At 38.5% G+C, this 16,988-nt stretch overlaps 1 protein-coding gene across 3 annotated transcripts in view; it reads left to right on the forward strand.

The window, feature by feature from the left end:
• The window catches only part of slc2a9l2 (solute carrier family 2 member 9, like 2), an 81,899-nt gene that overhangs the window by 39,941 nt on the left and 24,970 nt on the right, over positions 1 to 16,988 (forward strand). For all 3 annotated transcript variants that reach the window (XM_058072016.2, XM_058072032.2, XM_058072025.2), the window contains exons 8-11: positions 1,381 to 1,568; positions 1,772 to 1,882; positions 7,053 to 7,154; positions 7,898 to 7,973. In XM_058072016.2, coding sequence (XP_057927999.1) covers positions 1,381 to 1,568; positions 1,772 to 1,882; positions 7,053 to 7,154; positions 7,898 to 7,973 — 477 coding nt within the window. The remainder of the gene's footprint in view (positions 1 to 1,380; positions 1,569 to 1,771; positions 1,883 to 7,052; positions 7,155 to 7,897; positions 7,974 to 16,988) is intronic.

Here is a 16,988-nt window from a genome sequence, read left to right on the forward strand (position 1 = left end):
GTTGCTACCTTCTTTCATCATGAGGTATTGCCAAGGTTTAGACTGCAGCAATAACATGTCCCCGATGTTTTTTCTCCTATAGAAATTTACATGGACACAACTGCCATTTGATGAGATGCCGTTTATTTTTTTTTAAACTGTGAGAAATACAGTATTGGATCAATCATGGGATTGGATCATTCCCAATTAGTTGAGATGTCAAGATGACTATGCATTATTAATTCTCCCAAAGCGTTCTAAAAAGGTGAATTTGACTTTCTTTGACGCTGTACGGCGTTTAGGGAATAGTGTCTGATGTTTCTGTTTGATTCTCATCTGTTTTAACGTTAGTGGGAATAGGGAAAAAGTCTGAAACTGCTTCAGGCAGCTCTGGAAAACTACGGAGCATCAATGTGACATACTTTGACCCTTAAAGCAGCACAGAGACTTATAATAAGGGTGAGAATATTGTCTGCTATAAAACCAGACAGTGCTATTTAAAAAGGCAGTGCTTGTAAACTGGGAATTCACATAAAATGCACACATTTTGTTGTATTCATCCAAACTGCTTATCCTCATGTTTTCGAGAGGCGGGGGTACACCCTGTACTGGTCGCCAGCCAATCACAGGGCACATATAGACAAACAACCATTCACACTCACATTCATACCTATGGACAATTTGGATATTTTTCTTAAATGGTAGAAATGTTCATTCATTCATTTTCTACCGCTTATCCTCACAAGGGTTGCTGGAGCCTATCCCAGCTGTCTTCGGGCGAGAGGCGGGGTGCACCCTGGACTGGTCACTAGCCAATCATAGGGTACATATAGACAAACAACCATTCACACTCACATTCATAACTATGGACAATTTGGATATTTTTCCTAAATGATAGAAATCTTAATTAATGCATTTTCTACCGCTTATCCTCACAAGGTTTGCGGGTTGCTGGAGCCTATCCCAGCTGTTTTCAGGCTAGAGGCGGGGTACACCCTGTACTGGTCGCCAGCCAATCACAGGGCACATATAGACAAACAACCATTCACACTCACATTCATACCTATGGACAATTTGGATATTTTTCCGAAATGGTAGAAATGTTCATTCATTCATTTTCTACCGCTTAATCTCACAAGGGTTGCTGGAGCCTATCCCAGCTGTCTTCGGGCGAGAGGGGTACACCCTGGACTGGTCGCCAGCCAATCACAGGGCACATATAGACAAACAACCATTCACACTCACATTCATACCTATGGACAATTTGGAGTCGCTAATTAACCTAGCATGTTTTTGGAATGTGGGAGGAAACCGGAGTACCCGGAGAAAACCCACGCATGCACGGGGAGATAGTAGAAATGTTATTTTCTAAATTCCTTTTCCTGTGTATGTATATTCCAGCCTTCCAGAGGTTCCTTGGAAAAAAGGATGTTTCTGTTGAGTTGGAAGAGGTCCACGCCGAGGCACGAGCTCAGGAAAATCTCCTTACGGTCTCCTCGTTACAGCTGCTGAAGAATCGTGCTGTCCGTTGGCAGCTCATCACCGCCATGGTCACCATGGCCTGCTATCAGCTCTGCGGCCTCAATGCTGTAAGCTACACGGCACACACCGCTTACTTTTTCTTTTTAAACAATCCTGGAACTTTTCTTACAATATTACCCCTCTCGCTCTCGTTCTCTCTCTCTCTCTGTGTTTATCGAAGAAAAGAATTGACAAGTCAGGGTATCAAATAAACAAGATGAATCAATGAGTACCCTGAAGGAATTGTGCCGTTTGATTTGTGTTTTTCCAGCTCTGGTACTACACCAATGGGATTCTACAGGCAGCAGGCTTTGATGAGACGCTTATCCCATACATAACCCTCAGCACAGGCGCTATAGAGACTTTGGCTGCCATTGTCTCGGTGAGTATTACCACTTTAAATCATCCAGACACCCTGCAAAATCACATCCTGTATTTAAACCTCATTAAACATATATTTGAACATACTACATGCTTTAACCTTAGTTAAAGGACCTTCGCAATGATGCTGAATAATTTAGTAACTTTAAAGTATACCGGGAGTAACTAGGCCTCTGGCAGCAAACACTGCATCAATAGATTAATTTTATGGCCAATTTATTTTATTTATTGCATTTGCGGTTAGATGGAGCTACTTAAACGTCCCCAAGAGAAACATTGTACTTGTTAACAAGGAATGACTACAAAATGTGCATAGTATAGCAAGTTTTGCACTGCTATTGGTGTGTTAAGGTAATAATAAAACAGCGGCTGACTCTTGGTGATTCTGCGATGATGTTCATGTGTTAATTACATACGTGAACAATTGCCGCAATTAATTAACTGCATTGGCACAGATGTCAGCCCCTTACGCCCCCATCTATTGTTCAGTATCAAATAGGATTAATGGCTTGCTTTAGTTGTTATCTTTTTAGTGTCATAGCCCGATAGTTCCATTGTTAGACAAATACAATATTTCCATTGTAACGCTATCACAGCTAAAAAGATCAAACACACACAAAAATTTCTTCCAGTGGGACAATTCAGAATATTTGACATTGTTCTTCATGAAAAATGACACATTTGTACGGGACTAAAGCTCAGCATCAGCACCAGCACTGGAACTTTGGCTCTGGATGTTGCATAATTTAAACATTTTCATTTTGATATAACCCTCAAAAACGGGCAAAAGTGTTCAGTCACATGCAAAAATCTTTCTATATCGAACGCTCAAAGGAAAAGCGTTGCTGCCGTGAGTCACCAAGTCAGCCCAAGGCAGGAGAGGCAAAAGAAAAAAGGAGACGAGTAATCTGACATGGCGCTCGTTGCTACATTGATTGACAGCACGTTGCAGAATAAGAGAAGAAAATGTCAGAATTCAGTGACAGTTGAGCAATGTCATTCCCTGGTGGTGTAATGGTCCAGCTGATGCTTTCTACGGCAGAAGACTTATACTGCTCCAGGTGATGAAGATGGCTTCCACTGTCTGGAACGGATATCCAATCCCAAATCTATTAATTCCCAAATGTTCTCAATTGGATAAAAATCAGGGAAAAAACACAGGACGGCCCAAAAAAGTAAACCAGCTGCTGTGCCGTTTGACGCCCCTGCACAACCTGAAGCTCCATTGTTCCATTAATGGGAAAAAAAGCACTTCAGATCAAGATAGCACCACTTCTACTGTGCTGTGTGGAAAAAAAATCTCAGATGGGATCTTCTTGTCATTCCAGTAACGCTGGAAGCCACCAGGACTTTTTTTTTTATGAAGAAAACTTTCTTCCACCTTTCAATGTCCCATGTTTGGTCCACTCATGAAAGTTCCAAATGTTGTTTTTTAAACTGCACTCGGAACCAGTAACCTTCATTTGTGTTGAGGATCACCTTGTTTCTTGATGGACAGCCAATCGAATCCTCCTGCTTTGGTCCATTGACTTTTTTTGTTTCATAACCCTCAGAATTGGGTTAGGAGACCAGGGTTCAATTCCACCCTCGGCCATCTCTGTGTGGAGTTTGCATGTTCTCCCCGTGCATGCGTGGGTTTTCTCCGGGTACTCCGGTTTCCTCCCACATTCCAAAAACATGCTAGGTTAATTGGCGACTCCAAATTGTCCATAGGTATGAATGTGAGTGTGAATGGTTGTTTGTCTATATGTGCCCTGTGATTGGCTGGCGACCAGTCCAGGGTGTACCCCGCCTCTCGCCCGAAGACAGCTGGGATAGGCTCCAGGAAAAAGCGGTAAAAAATGAATGAATGAATGAATTTTCTTCCGCCTTTCAATGTCCCATGTTTGGTCCTCTCCAAATGTTGGTTTTTAGACTCCACTCGGAACCAGTAACCTTCATTTGTGTTGAGGATCATCTTGTTTCTTGCTGGACAGCCAATCGAATCCTCCTTGCTTTGGTCCATTGACATTTTTTGGGTCAACCACTTGACTTTTTTTGTTTCCTAACCCTCAGAATCTTTGAAGAAGTTGTTTATTCTTAAACTTGGATGTTAATATAGATGCGTTCAATGAGGCAGATTCTGTGTGAAAGTCCAAATTGAGTTGCAAGTCTGATATTGTCAAGTCACATCTGAAATCATCAAAAATGTGACCTCCGCTTATTAGGGTTCAAAAGATCAATCTGTTGAACGACTTTCCCATGAGGGAGTTATTCTACAGTACAGCAGAAGTCACAAGTCGTGCACAAAGTGTGCGCTAGTATTGTCCTTTTAGTGTCTTTGTCGTGTAATTGTCGCCTGTGTGAAAGCAAATAAAGCACATTTTGGCGCTCACCACCTCTCCCAAGGGTTTGTCTGCGGATGGTGCCAAAACAGCAGCTCATGTGAAGGGCCAGTGGCGCCTGGAGCTATGTACACTTGTCTTTAATAGCTCGTCTGCTTCTTGATGTGATGAATAATGACGAGACGTTTTAGTCCTGTCAACCGTGAGTGCTAAAGTCATGGCTTTGACCTCTGTTGACTCTGCCAAGAAGTGAGGATTATTCATAGTGTTGGAGAAGCTTGGTTTGCCATTATCAATCATGTTTTCCTCTATAATACAAGTTTTCACATAAAAACATATGGGGTAATAACTATAAAAGCAATCTTCACTCGCTAAATGTACTGCAAAAAAGGTCAGTAAGGATAATTCATAATGCTGCCTACAGAGAACATACTAACTCCTTATTTCTAAAATAACAAATACTTCAACTTGCTGATATAGTTAATCTTCAAACAGCTAAAATAATGCATAAGGCTAAACATAACCAATTACCTAAAAATGTCATCCAATACTTCTCTACAAGAGAGGAAAAATATGATCTCAGGGAAGAAGTACATTTGAAACACTTATATGCTAGGACTACGTTAAAAAGCCATAGCATTTCAGTATGTGGAATCAAACTATGGAATGGAGTGAGTAAGGAAATCAAACAATGCACAACGATGAGCCAATTCAAGAAACAATACAAGCAGTTGATGTTTGCTAAATACAAGGATGAAGAGTCTTGAACCAGTTATGATGTGCTATATATATCAATATATTGACACTCACCATGGTACAAAATTAAAATTAAAATTAAAATTAAAATTAAAATTAAAATTAAAATTAAAATTAAAATTAAAATTAAAATTAAAATTAAAATTAAAATTAAAATTAAAATTAAAATTAAAATTAAAATTTATTAGGAAAGCAGGAAGTGAACAAATGTAACAATTACTCATTGTAAAAGTACCAGATGGAGGGGTAGGATTTAATAAGCTTTGCTTCTTCCTACTCCTTTTGGACATGTGGAACTGGGAACTGATTATGTGATGCATTCAATTGTAATCTGATGCATGTTCAAATGAAATAAAACCATTACCAAGAATGCCTGAATATGAGCCAAACATCAACAATAAATAAAATGTAATTGGCATATCAATGCATGGAAAAGGCACAATAATTAAATTAAGTGTGCACACTGCATGGCTACATTATGAAACATATACATCATTATTCCATTTGTGTCGACATAAATATATATGGAAGCTGTCCATATGTCGAGTTCCACAGTGGACACCCCAGGGAGAAGTGGACATGTTTTCTGCCCACGTAACATACAACTTGTTAGAAGTTCAACACTCGTTAACTTGCAGCCACACTGAGACAGAATCACACCCTAAGAGTTCCTAATGAGCTGCAGCTCTGCTGGTGATGCTGTTCTACTATGTGATGGCTGCAGAGGTGTCTGCAAGAGAGATGTCCTGAGCCTCCAGGGCCAATGGGATGCACGCACACATGAGGTGAATTTAAATGTGTACGGTATCCCATAGTCCCCCTTCCATTCCAGACACACACACATACACACACAAAATACTTGATGGTCTCTTCCCCCCCCCCTTGATTCTGCTGAGCCATTGGGACGTATACTGTACAAATAGCAGTGACCTTTTCCCCAACCTCATCCGACTAGCGAAGTGAGACCAGCACCCGGAATAATGTCGCCTTCACTTGCCTCAGAGGCTACCAGAGGGGAAAATGCATGCAACTATGACCTTGTCCCCCCCCCAACGGAGCTTTAACCACATGTAGCCACTATCTCATGTACAATACATCCAAGTATTGTCGAACCTCTTGGGATTCTTTCCTGCAAACCTTTGAGGTTTAAAGCGTTCAGTAGTGCCATTCAGAACTTGTATATCCTATAGATTCACCACACACAGAATAGAATCTTTGGTTTTTTCATTTCGATATAGCTCACGGAGAATAACAACCCCAAATGTCAGAAAGTTAAATATTGTAAACTACTGGTTCATATTTTAATCAGCAAATTAACTGCAAAAACCTCCCGATCCTTTAATTATCTTAATTGGTAGTTTGAATTGAACTCCTGCAATCAAATAAGTGAACATACACTGCACAGCCCTCAATTGATTCAGTCGGGAGGCCAATACTGCATTTGGGATTGAATCATCTTTAGTACAGTAAAATACAGAGAGGATAGCATGATAATAATTGTACACAATTTAGTAGGGATCTGCCATCCTATATTTAGAATATTTATTTATTATTACACCCATGGGGGGGAAAAAGTTCGTCTTAAACAGAGCAAAGATCATACAGACACAGCTAAGGCTTCAATTAATGATAATTTTAATAGGTGATTAATCGTTTGATTATTTTTGTATTAATCGTTCAATCAAATAAAAAAAACACAATTTTTTTATTGATTTTAATTTCAGAAATAGGAGATATGAACCGACCGCTTGAATATTCTCTTAAAATAATGTTACAGAATAGTTTAAGCGTAACAATAAATGTACACAAAAATACAATCATGATCCTTTTCTTCGATTAATCTGAAGCTTATTGTTTCATAGATGGTCCAAATTAATATAAATAAAAAACATATCCGCAACATATCAGAAAAGAAGCAAAAATGTCCATTATTATATCCTTATTATTCACATTTGAGAGGCTAAAATCAAAGGATATTTACATATTAAATTAAAAAAATTATTAATCCATTACCAAAATAGTTGTCGATTAAGTGGGTAATGGATTAACCATTGATTAATTGATACAACGCTGTCTTTGTCCTCTCTACAGGGTTTAGTGATAGAACGTATCGGGAGAAAACCTCTTCTCATATTTGGATTTACCGCCATGGCCGTGTTCTTCAGCCTGCTTACCGTGTTCCTCAATTTTCAGGTAAGAGCCTCTTACCTCCGCCCTTCTCCAAGTGAAGTGTCGTCCCAGGACAGTGTAGTGTGGTTCAATGACATTTTGAAGGAATGGGAGAACGGGAGTTAAAATGCAAGTCATTTGTACGTGGATGACAAAAAAGGATTTATACATCATTCAAATGCTAATACCACAGAGAGATAGCTTAACCCATTAGCTTTAATATGATACATTCAAAAATATCTAATTCAATTCAAATTCTAATTTGAAAACAATTAGTCCCAGAGGGATCAATTGCAGTATCAGACCATTGTCATCATAAATACTACAATCATTACTTAACACAAAAAAGCTAGGTAAGAAATATACAAGACAAGTACCAATACGAGTTTAAAATAAAAATATTTTCGGCAAATCATGCATTTCGTCCCAGCAAAGCATTTTATTGGTTATTGCTGCCGGAACTCTGCAATAATGTCAGCCTCCCTCTAAGCTGCTCTGGCTACCTCTAGTGGACAGAGACAGCATTGCAGTGCCCCGGCAGTAATTGAATGTTTTGCTGGGACGAAATGCATTATGGGATGAAATGCCTTGTTTATGTCTTACATGGCTTCTCAGTGTCAAGTTGCTGTGTGATGATTTTAGCATTCTTAGTTTTTTCTTTTCTGAGCCACTTTACGACATGGACATGTGACATTAGTTGAAGAGGGATTTTTAGTTGAGAAGTTTTTGGTCACTGCGACATCACTTCCTTCCTGTTCTCCTTCCAGGACAGTGTGTCATGGATGCCTTACCTCAGTTATGCCTGCATACTGGCTGTAATTGCTTCCTTCTGCTCTGGGCCAGGTAATACTTTTGTGTTATAATCCTGAGTCTTCTGAATTTTAAATGACTTAGAAAGCTGTGCAGATTCCAACATGGCTTCTTTTGTTATTTATGGTATCATCAGCATGAGTTGCCTCCAAGTGTGGATATGTCCTCTCTGACAAAGGGATGGAGGGAATGAGCACCGTTTGCAGCGCTCCAGGTCATCTGGTCCCCCGGCCAAATCGGGGCTCTAAGCAGAATTTTATTTGTATTCAACACACACATCCTGTACATTCACACCCCTTGCAGACTGCAGCGCTCTTTCAGCAAATGACATCCCCACTTGACATTGTAACATTTTTATGCCTTGCATAGGTACACTTGAGCGAGGGTAGAGAAATAGCATCTTATTTCTACTTCACGGCAGAGACTCAGAGCTCATTGGAAGAAATTAATCCCACTACAGCTTACGAGTACGGTGAATTAGGCACAAAGGTGATAAAGTGAACTGAAGCAGGAAGTCACATCTGGTGCCCATACCTTGCGATTGCGATATTTTGTTTAATATCCAATCATTTCACATTGTTATCATAATGCTAATCAACATAGATGCACTATATATTTTTTCAAGCTGATGCCAATAACTTCCTGAGACCGACTGAGCTGCATTTGTCAAACTATACTCTCCCAGTAGACATCACAGGTGATGTGTGGCCTGCTGATAGGCGGTTGGACTATTTGAATAAAAAGGGCAGCCTTGGATGTCCAGGCAGCAAGTAACACATTGTTGTTGAAGGCTGTGGAGATCACACACAGCCTGAAGTCACTCTGGGATAATGTGGCACTGCATAATTGACCTTCACTAGAAATGACCTTCACTAGAAATGCCTCTCAATGGTCAGGGTGAATCAACATGGATGAAAGACAACAGAGCAATTCATTTCTTCTAATACCAGTTTAGAGCTAATAGTTGGTCATATATAAATACCAGAGGAACTGTAAATCCATCCAAGTATTTTTTCTACCGTTTATCCACATTAGGGTCGAAAGGATGTGCTGGAGCCTATCCCAGCTGTCTTCGGGCGAGAGGCAGGGTACACCCTGGACTGGTCGGCAGTCAATCACAGGACACATATAGATTATTAACCTAATTGCCAATTAACCTAACATTAATGTTTTTGGAATATGGTAATGATATTGGTTTTATCTCATTTAAATATGCATCAGATTACATGCATCCCATTACGTGCATCCCATAATAAGCTCCCAGTTCCACATGTTCAAAAGGAGTAGGAAGAAGCAAAGCTTATTAAATCCTACCCCGCCATCTGGTACTTTTACAATCAGTAACTGTTACATTTGTTCACTTCCTGCTTTCTTAATTTTAATTTTAATTTTAATTTTAATTTTAATTTTAATTTTAATTTTAATTTTAATTTTAATTTTAATTTTAATTTTAATTTTAATTTTAATTTTAATTTTAATTTTAATTTTAATTTTTTGTCATTTATGACCATACAATGACACAATGTGTACCATAGTAACCGTCAATATAGTGATATATATAGCACATCATGACTGGTTCAAGACTCTTCATCCTTGCATTTAGCAAACATCAAGTGCTTGTATTGTTACTTGTATTCGCTCATCGTTGTGCATTGTTTGAGAATATGAATATGCATTGGAATATGGGAGGAAACCGGAGTTCCCGCAGAAACCGCCACACACACACACAGGGAGAACATTCAAACTCCACATAGAGATGACGCTTTAAAGTCAATAACAAAAAAAATTCAAGAGATGCTTGCAATGTATGAAGCATCATTTATGCTGTTAATTACCGTGAATAAAACAAACAGACGCCTTCTTGGAAGGAAGAGCTCTTATAGACACTGTGAATACTTGAACTTTAATCTCTGCAAAATTAATCAGCGAACATGTTTGAATCTGGCATTGAAATTTTCCACATTTCTTTAGGAAACAAATATAAATCTCAATTAATTAAACCTTCACACTAAGATACAAAAATCATGACATTAAAAATTAATTTCCATGTTGCCTAAATTGGAATTTGGATCACATCCAAATTAAACTTGATTTGTTAGACATTTGCGGAAACAAATGTTGACTAACTGGAATGAGACTGGATAAATATGGCGGATTTAACCCGTGATGTCAATTTATCATGGCATCAAAGTGGAGGAAAACACCCATGGTTGTATACTCACCATTCAATAAGTCCAATTTATACACAACATTAACATTTGGGAACAAGGACCAGGTGAAAGGAAGAATAGAATCTTGAAAATTAAACACTTTTAACGCATTTTAACTAATGTTCAATGAACACAGAACAATTAACAACTTAGTCCTAGTTTCTCCACTGTACTGCCGGCGGTGGCTGTTGACATGAGGCGTTCGAGCACATTTCATAAATCTCAGATTTAATTTTTATTCACGCACCAACCTGCGTTCCCTACTTTGGGAACCTAGGATGTATATCATGGGTTGAATCCAAAAGAGGAAGCGTCTTCAAGCACTTCCACAATTAATGTGAAGCGGTTGTAAAGTAGAATAAACCCTTGAGGAGAAAAAAACGGGGAAAAAATGCAGCAGTTGTAGAACCCACTCTGAGAAAAATGTTGTCCTGTTTCTTTAAGGGAACACTACTACGGGATATGATTTACATCAAGGTGAGATTAAATCCCATGTCAACTCTATGGGCAAAGCTCATTTGCACAGTAGGCGTGTCTACAGGGATATTTGTAGGAATGACAACAAAGTTGCAAGTTTAAAATTCTATCAGCATAGGGCATGCTGGGAATTATTATGAAGCTCCGCACATGGGTAAAATAAGATGGTTATTCCACTTTCACTACTTCGGTCTTTCACTTCCTCCATTCATTTGGCTCCTCTAATTACATCTTGTTGCAATGATGGCCACCACTCATCATTAAGTTTCACCTTGGCTTGGATTCACTCCCAGGCCCCTCTCAGCGCTTCGGTCTCAAGATATTTTGCCTGTGGTGTAAAAAAAAGTCACAGTCGTCAAGGTGATTCACATACCATCAGACGCTTGTTTTAAATGATTGTGTATCGTTGAAGGGCACCACTGTTCATCCTTAGGTTGTAGTTCTCCCTTTTTTGTCATTATAGTAATCAATGTGATTTTAACGTCTTGCAGTTTCATTCTTGCCACCAGTCAATTAATCATCCATCCATGACATCTGGGATGAACTTCTTATGCCTGTTTTTCACTATCTCGCTAGGTTGTAGTTCTCCCTTTTTTGTCATTATAGTAATCAATGTGATTTTAACGTCTTGCAGTTTCATTCTTGCCACCAGTCAATTAATCATCCATCCATGACATCTGGGATGAACTTCTTATGCCTGATTTTCACTATCTCGCTATCTCTTTGAAAACAACCACTGATGCAAGAATTTCATTGTGATTACTTTCTCGTCCATGTTTACTGAATATTTGTAACACAAAAGCTCCAGTGAAACTCTCCTAAGACCAAGATTAGAAAACGAGACTTAGCACACGGATGTTCACAGATGAGACGTTGATACGTAGCCTCTATTAACGGATTACAACGCTGCTGTGCTGCTTCTTGACACATTGTGGGAAATGCAACAATGCAAAGCTTTAAGAGGGAGGGCTGCTTTTGAAATCACACGTGAATCACAGTGGATGATGACGATGTGTGGCCTTTATCTTTAAACTGGGAGGCAGGATTATCATCATTGTGGTGCAAATACAGCTACTTGCTGCTTTATTCTATCATAGTTATCCAAATATATGTTAATAATAATAACTCATGGTTCATGGTTGAATATGGCATATTAGTCCAAAATTGTGCATGTGGAAGCACAGATTCTGGTTTGGTTAGCAGTGTAAAGTATACAGATAGATAGTTTGATTGACAGGTATATAGCCGGGACAGATATTCTCTCCGATGTGGTGGGCTTAAAATTAAAAGTAAACCAACCACTGATTAAAAAACTGCTGCAGCCTTTTGGAAAAAGAGCAGAAAAACAGAATCATTTCTTATAAACACCAAGTATCTCGTCTGCCAGTCCATTTTTTTTAAGCAGAAACAAGCTTAAATTTGTCAAATTGTATTATCGCTTGTCAAAGCATGATTTATATGAGACAATGTACGTTTTGTTACTTTATTCACATTGTTAATAAAGCAAAAATATGACCAAAACTCAATTCACACAGCCCCACATAATTTTCCCTGCAAATGTCTAAAATAAGATCGCGACATATGGAAGGAAATATAATAGAAATCTTGCTCCGTGCTATAATCAGCCATGAAAACACACTCATAACAACCATTGAATGGGGTCAACTCTGCAATAATACATCAGCAATTATTAGTCTTTTATTGTTACAATTATTACAATCTATTCTAATATACAGGTAATATTTCTATTCTGGATCACCCTCAAAATGTAATCAATTGTTCCGTATCCCATTTCCGGCTATTCATTCATTCATTCATTCATTTTCTACTGCTTATACTCACGAGGGTCACAGGGGGGTGCTGGAGCCTATCCCAGCTGTCTTCAGGCGAGAGGCGTGGTACACCCTGGACTGGTCGCCAGCCAATCACAGGGCACATATAGACAAACAACCATTCACACTCACATTCATACCTATGGACAATTTGGAGTTGCTAATTAACCTAGCATGTTTTTGGAATGTGGGAGGAAACCGGAGTAACACGGAGAAAACCCACACATGCATGGGGAGAACATGCAAACACCACACAGAGATGGCCGAGGGTGGAATTGAACCCTGGTCTCCTAGCTGTGAGGTCTGAGGTCCAAGTTATTTTGTAGACAAACAGATAAATGCCATGAAAAACATAACTTCTGCACTGCACTTGCATTTGGCGGAGGTAATGATGGAATATAATAAGAACAATAACAACAATAACGACATACTGTCCCACTACTACTTTGACAGGATGGATTATTGACCGTGGCAGAGGTTTTAGTCACTGTAGTACTTTCAGTACACACATGTTGATGACACTCTTATCAATTCCTGAATGGGAAACACAGTATTACCATTGGGTAATAATGATCATGAATCATAGATATGATAGTAAAATATTGCATATGGCCAAAAGAGCCCAATCCTCAAGTTAATTGGAATAAGAGAGGGAAAAAAATGAAAAAGGCAGCAAAACATATGCAAGAAGAAACATGCTGTGGGCGTATGAGGAAAATCTCAATCTGCTCAAATTGGATGCTTTTTGCCACTTTTATCGGGAGTGAATAAATGTCTCTTTTGTCCTGGCAGCTCAAGGTTCTATATGTGCTGTGTATAAAATGGGTTACATTGATAAGCGTAGCGAGGGGAATGCTGCACGGGGTCTATGAAATGACACAATGTGTGTACTCTTATTAGCCATGTCGGCGTAATTGTTTCCATATACATTATACACAAGAGAAGAGAAAAGATGCAGAGGTTAAAAAGTATTTTATTTCAATTTAATGACATGACTTTGCTCATTACGAAGGACCACAAAGATGTATAAAAAAAAAAAACAAAAGACATGGCTATGTCAGAAAAGATGCAGAGGTTAAAAAGTATTTTAAAAAGTATTTTATTTCAATTTAATGACATATCTTTGCTCATTACAAAGGACCACAAAGATGTATTAAAAAAAACAAAAGACGTGGCTATGTCAATAAAATGTCACCTTTAAAATAATAAAATGACTCCAGAAAACAGAGGTACAGACATGGTGTTATTTTGCAGTGAAAACTATACCTATGTTGTAAAAATTTCAAAATATGACCTTGAAGCAATTTTTTTCAGATGTCACCAGTGTCACCTGAAAAAAATGACTGCCTCCGAGGACCAAACAGAGTCTAATTTAAAGCCTCCAGCTGTGAGAGGACCCAATTAACTGGCTTTCCTCAAATGCAACCCTCAAAAAAAAAAAAAAAAAAAGCCAAGCCCCAAAGTTAAAACCTACGCTAGATCTACATTCATTTATGCAAGTTTTTTAACTACTTAATTATTGTCATTGCTTCTTCTGCAAGTTCTAAATAACAGTTGCCACATTGCACAATAGAAATAAACAAAACAGCTGGAAATTAGACTCAAAATAATCCACAAAATCAGAGCTTTTGAGCACAATTCGATGGTTTGGTGTGGTAAGAATGGAAAAGTATTCCATGAAAACATTCCCCCCAAATAATGTAAAATATATGAGCTCTATATAGGCTCTTGTCATATTATGACAAAAGATGCTTCGTATTGGAATAAGTGTAATTCATAATGTAATGGTTCTTAGAGCCAGCTGTGAAATGATGGTGGGGGTTCCCTTTTTCCTCCTCATCTTCAATACAAACTCCTTCCCTGAAATGATTTTCCATGACATTTTCAGCCGCTACATAGACAAGTTATAATGTCATACGCATCAATACCAGCGACACTTTTGAAATTGTTAGCAGGGTTTGAGAAGGGTCTAAATCTAGTAACAATTTAAATTGGACTCATGTGGTGTGCTGTGTCAGCTCCAAGCAGAGAAACCTTCACGTTGCCCAGAATATAAGGTGGCAACTTTTATCTCTTTTGAATTCATTCATTCATTCATTTCACCCTCACGAAGGTCACGGGGGTGCTGGAGCCTATCCCAGCTGTCTACGGGCGAGAGGCGAGGTACACCCTGGACTGGTGGCCAGCCAATCACAGGGCACATATAGACAAACAACCATTCACACGCACATTCATACCTATGGACAATTTGGATTCGCCAATTAACCTAACATGTTTTTGGAATGTGGGAGGAAACATTCCTTAACATTCATTAAACTTTCAGACCGTTTTAGTGTAGTAAATACATGTGCATCTTATACTTTTAATGATGTGTGCCTTTATTTGAGGAGCCCAGAGAGGGGCTAACGTCATTGCAGCACCCCAATGAATGCGTTGCTTAGATGCAATACAGTATGGGAAAACTTTCAAGGAGTTGTTTTTTTTATATTCATATTGGTACATGTTTGTATATTTGAGTGTGAAGTTGCTGCATGATGACTTTAGTGAGTGTTATATTGTTATATACAATATTTTTATACACTATACTGTTATATACAATCACAGGGCACATATAGACAAACAACCATTCACACTCACATTCATACCTATGGACAATTAACCTAGCATGTTTTTGGAATGTGGGAGAAAACCAGAGTACCTGGAGAAAGCCCATGCATGCACGGGGAGAACATGCAAACTCCACACAGAGATGGCCGACCCTGATCTCCTAGCTGTGAGGTCTGCGCGCTAACCACTCGACCACCGTGCAGCCCCCTTTTGCATTATTGTAAGAAAAAATGAACAAACTAAAAGAAAAAGTACACTCAGCTAATCCAGCTATTGCTTTAAAGTGAGGCCTTGCAAGATTTTTTATTTAATTTTTAGGTCTAACACAACATGTTTTTGCTGATATCATGCAGGGTAGCTGCTCCAAATTGGACCACTAAAGTGGCATTGGACATTAGACGTTCCACTGTCGGTGGTACCATTGCCACGATCAATATAGTATTGGCTACTTGCTACATGTTGTGTGGAAGTGATTAGTGTTCTATCAGCTACAGCCGCAACTAAGCGATGGACTGTTATGTCGGTGGTTACAAGGGCAAGGCTTCTTGCTGGGTGAATGATGTGCTTGTTCTGCTTGATTGTAAAAAAAAAAAAAAGAGGCAATAATGACAAGTTTTACAATCAATCACTGCTTTATCTCATCTCATTTATGGGGCAAAATAGGGCGACCAACATCATCACCTGAAGGGATATCTTTCAACAACTTCATCATGTGGAAATAAACCGTGAAACCAGTGAAAAGGCTATAAAAGTGGTTGTAGACACAAAATCATCCCTATTTAAGTAGCTAGAGATGATGCTGCAAACGGCCCGTCGTAAAACAAACATGGCCTCAATTGTGTGGACTTCAGAGGTCCAACACATGAAATCTTTCAGCCATCTGAAACTCCAGTAATGCTCTGACGCTTGATGCTTATTCCTATTGCCACGGTGTTTGAAAACTTTTAAGGAGTTGGGTTTTTTTTTATATTCATATTGGTACATGTTTGTATATTTGAGTGTGAAGTTGCTGTATGATGACTTTAGTGACTGTTGTATTGTTATATACAATATTTTTATACACTATACTGTTATATACAATCACACGGCACATATAGACAAATTCATATTGGTACATGTTTGTATATTTGGGTGTGAAGTTGCTGTATGATGACTTTAGTGACTGTTATAATGTTATATACAATATTTTTATACACTATACTGTTATATACAATCACAGGGCACATATAGAAAAATTCATATTGGTACATGTTTGTATATTTGAGTGTGAAGTTGCTGTATAATGACTTTAGTGACATATTGTTTTATACAATATTTTTATACATATATATTGTTATATACAATCACAGGGCACATATAGACAAACAACCATTCACACTCACATTCATACCTATGGACAATTTGGAGTGGCCAATTAACCTAGCATGTTTTTGGAATGTGGGAGGAAACCGGAGTACCCGGAGAAAACCCACGCATGCACGGGGAGAACATGCAAACTCCACACAGAGATGGCCGAGGGTGGAATTGAACTCGGACTCGAACTCTGCGCGCTAACCACTCGACCGCCGTGCAGCCATTACAGTAATTTAAAGTATATTTATTCTATTTTTAACATGACTTATTACTATTACTTAATCAAATAAGATTACCCATCATGAAAAATGTAACGTCTTTGCAAATCAGGAAGGATGTCATTTAAAACCCAATCAGAAATCTCTTGAAAATCCGTTTTAGATTAGCAGTAATGGAGGGAATGACATGAAAATTCATGCAAACTACATTACACGCTAATACAGTACCTCTCGGCATGTTTTGTTCATAAATTAATTTCAGAGATATCAAGTAAAAACACACAACCATTACACATGAATATACGCTGGCGGGGAAACAAATAGTATGCATTTATCGCTCACGATTCAAAC

Source organism: Doryrhamphus excisus, linkage group LG11 (assembly GCF_037039965.1).
Source record: "Doryrhamphus excisus strain RoL-2023G ecotype Guam linkage group LG11, RoL_Dexc_Guam_v1.1, whole genome shotgun sequence".
In the NCBI taxonomy this organism is placed as follows: Eukaryota; Metazoa; Chordata; class Actinopteri; order Syngnathiformes; family Syngnathidae; genus Doryrhamphus; species Doryrhamphus excisus.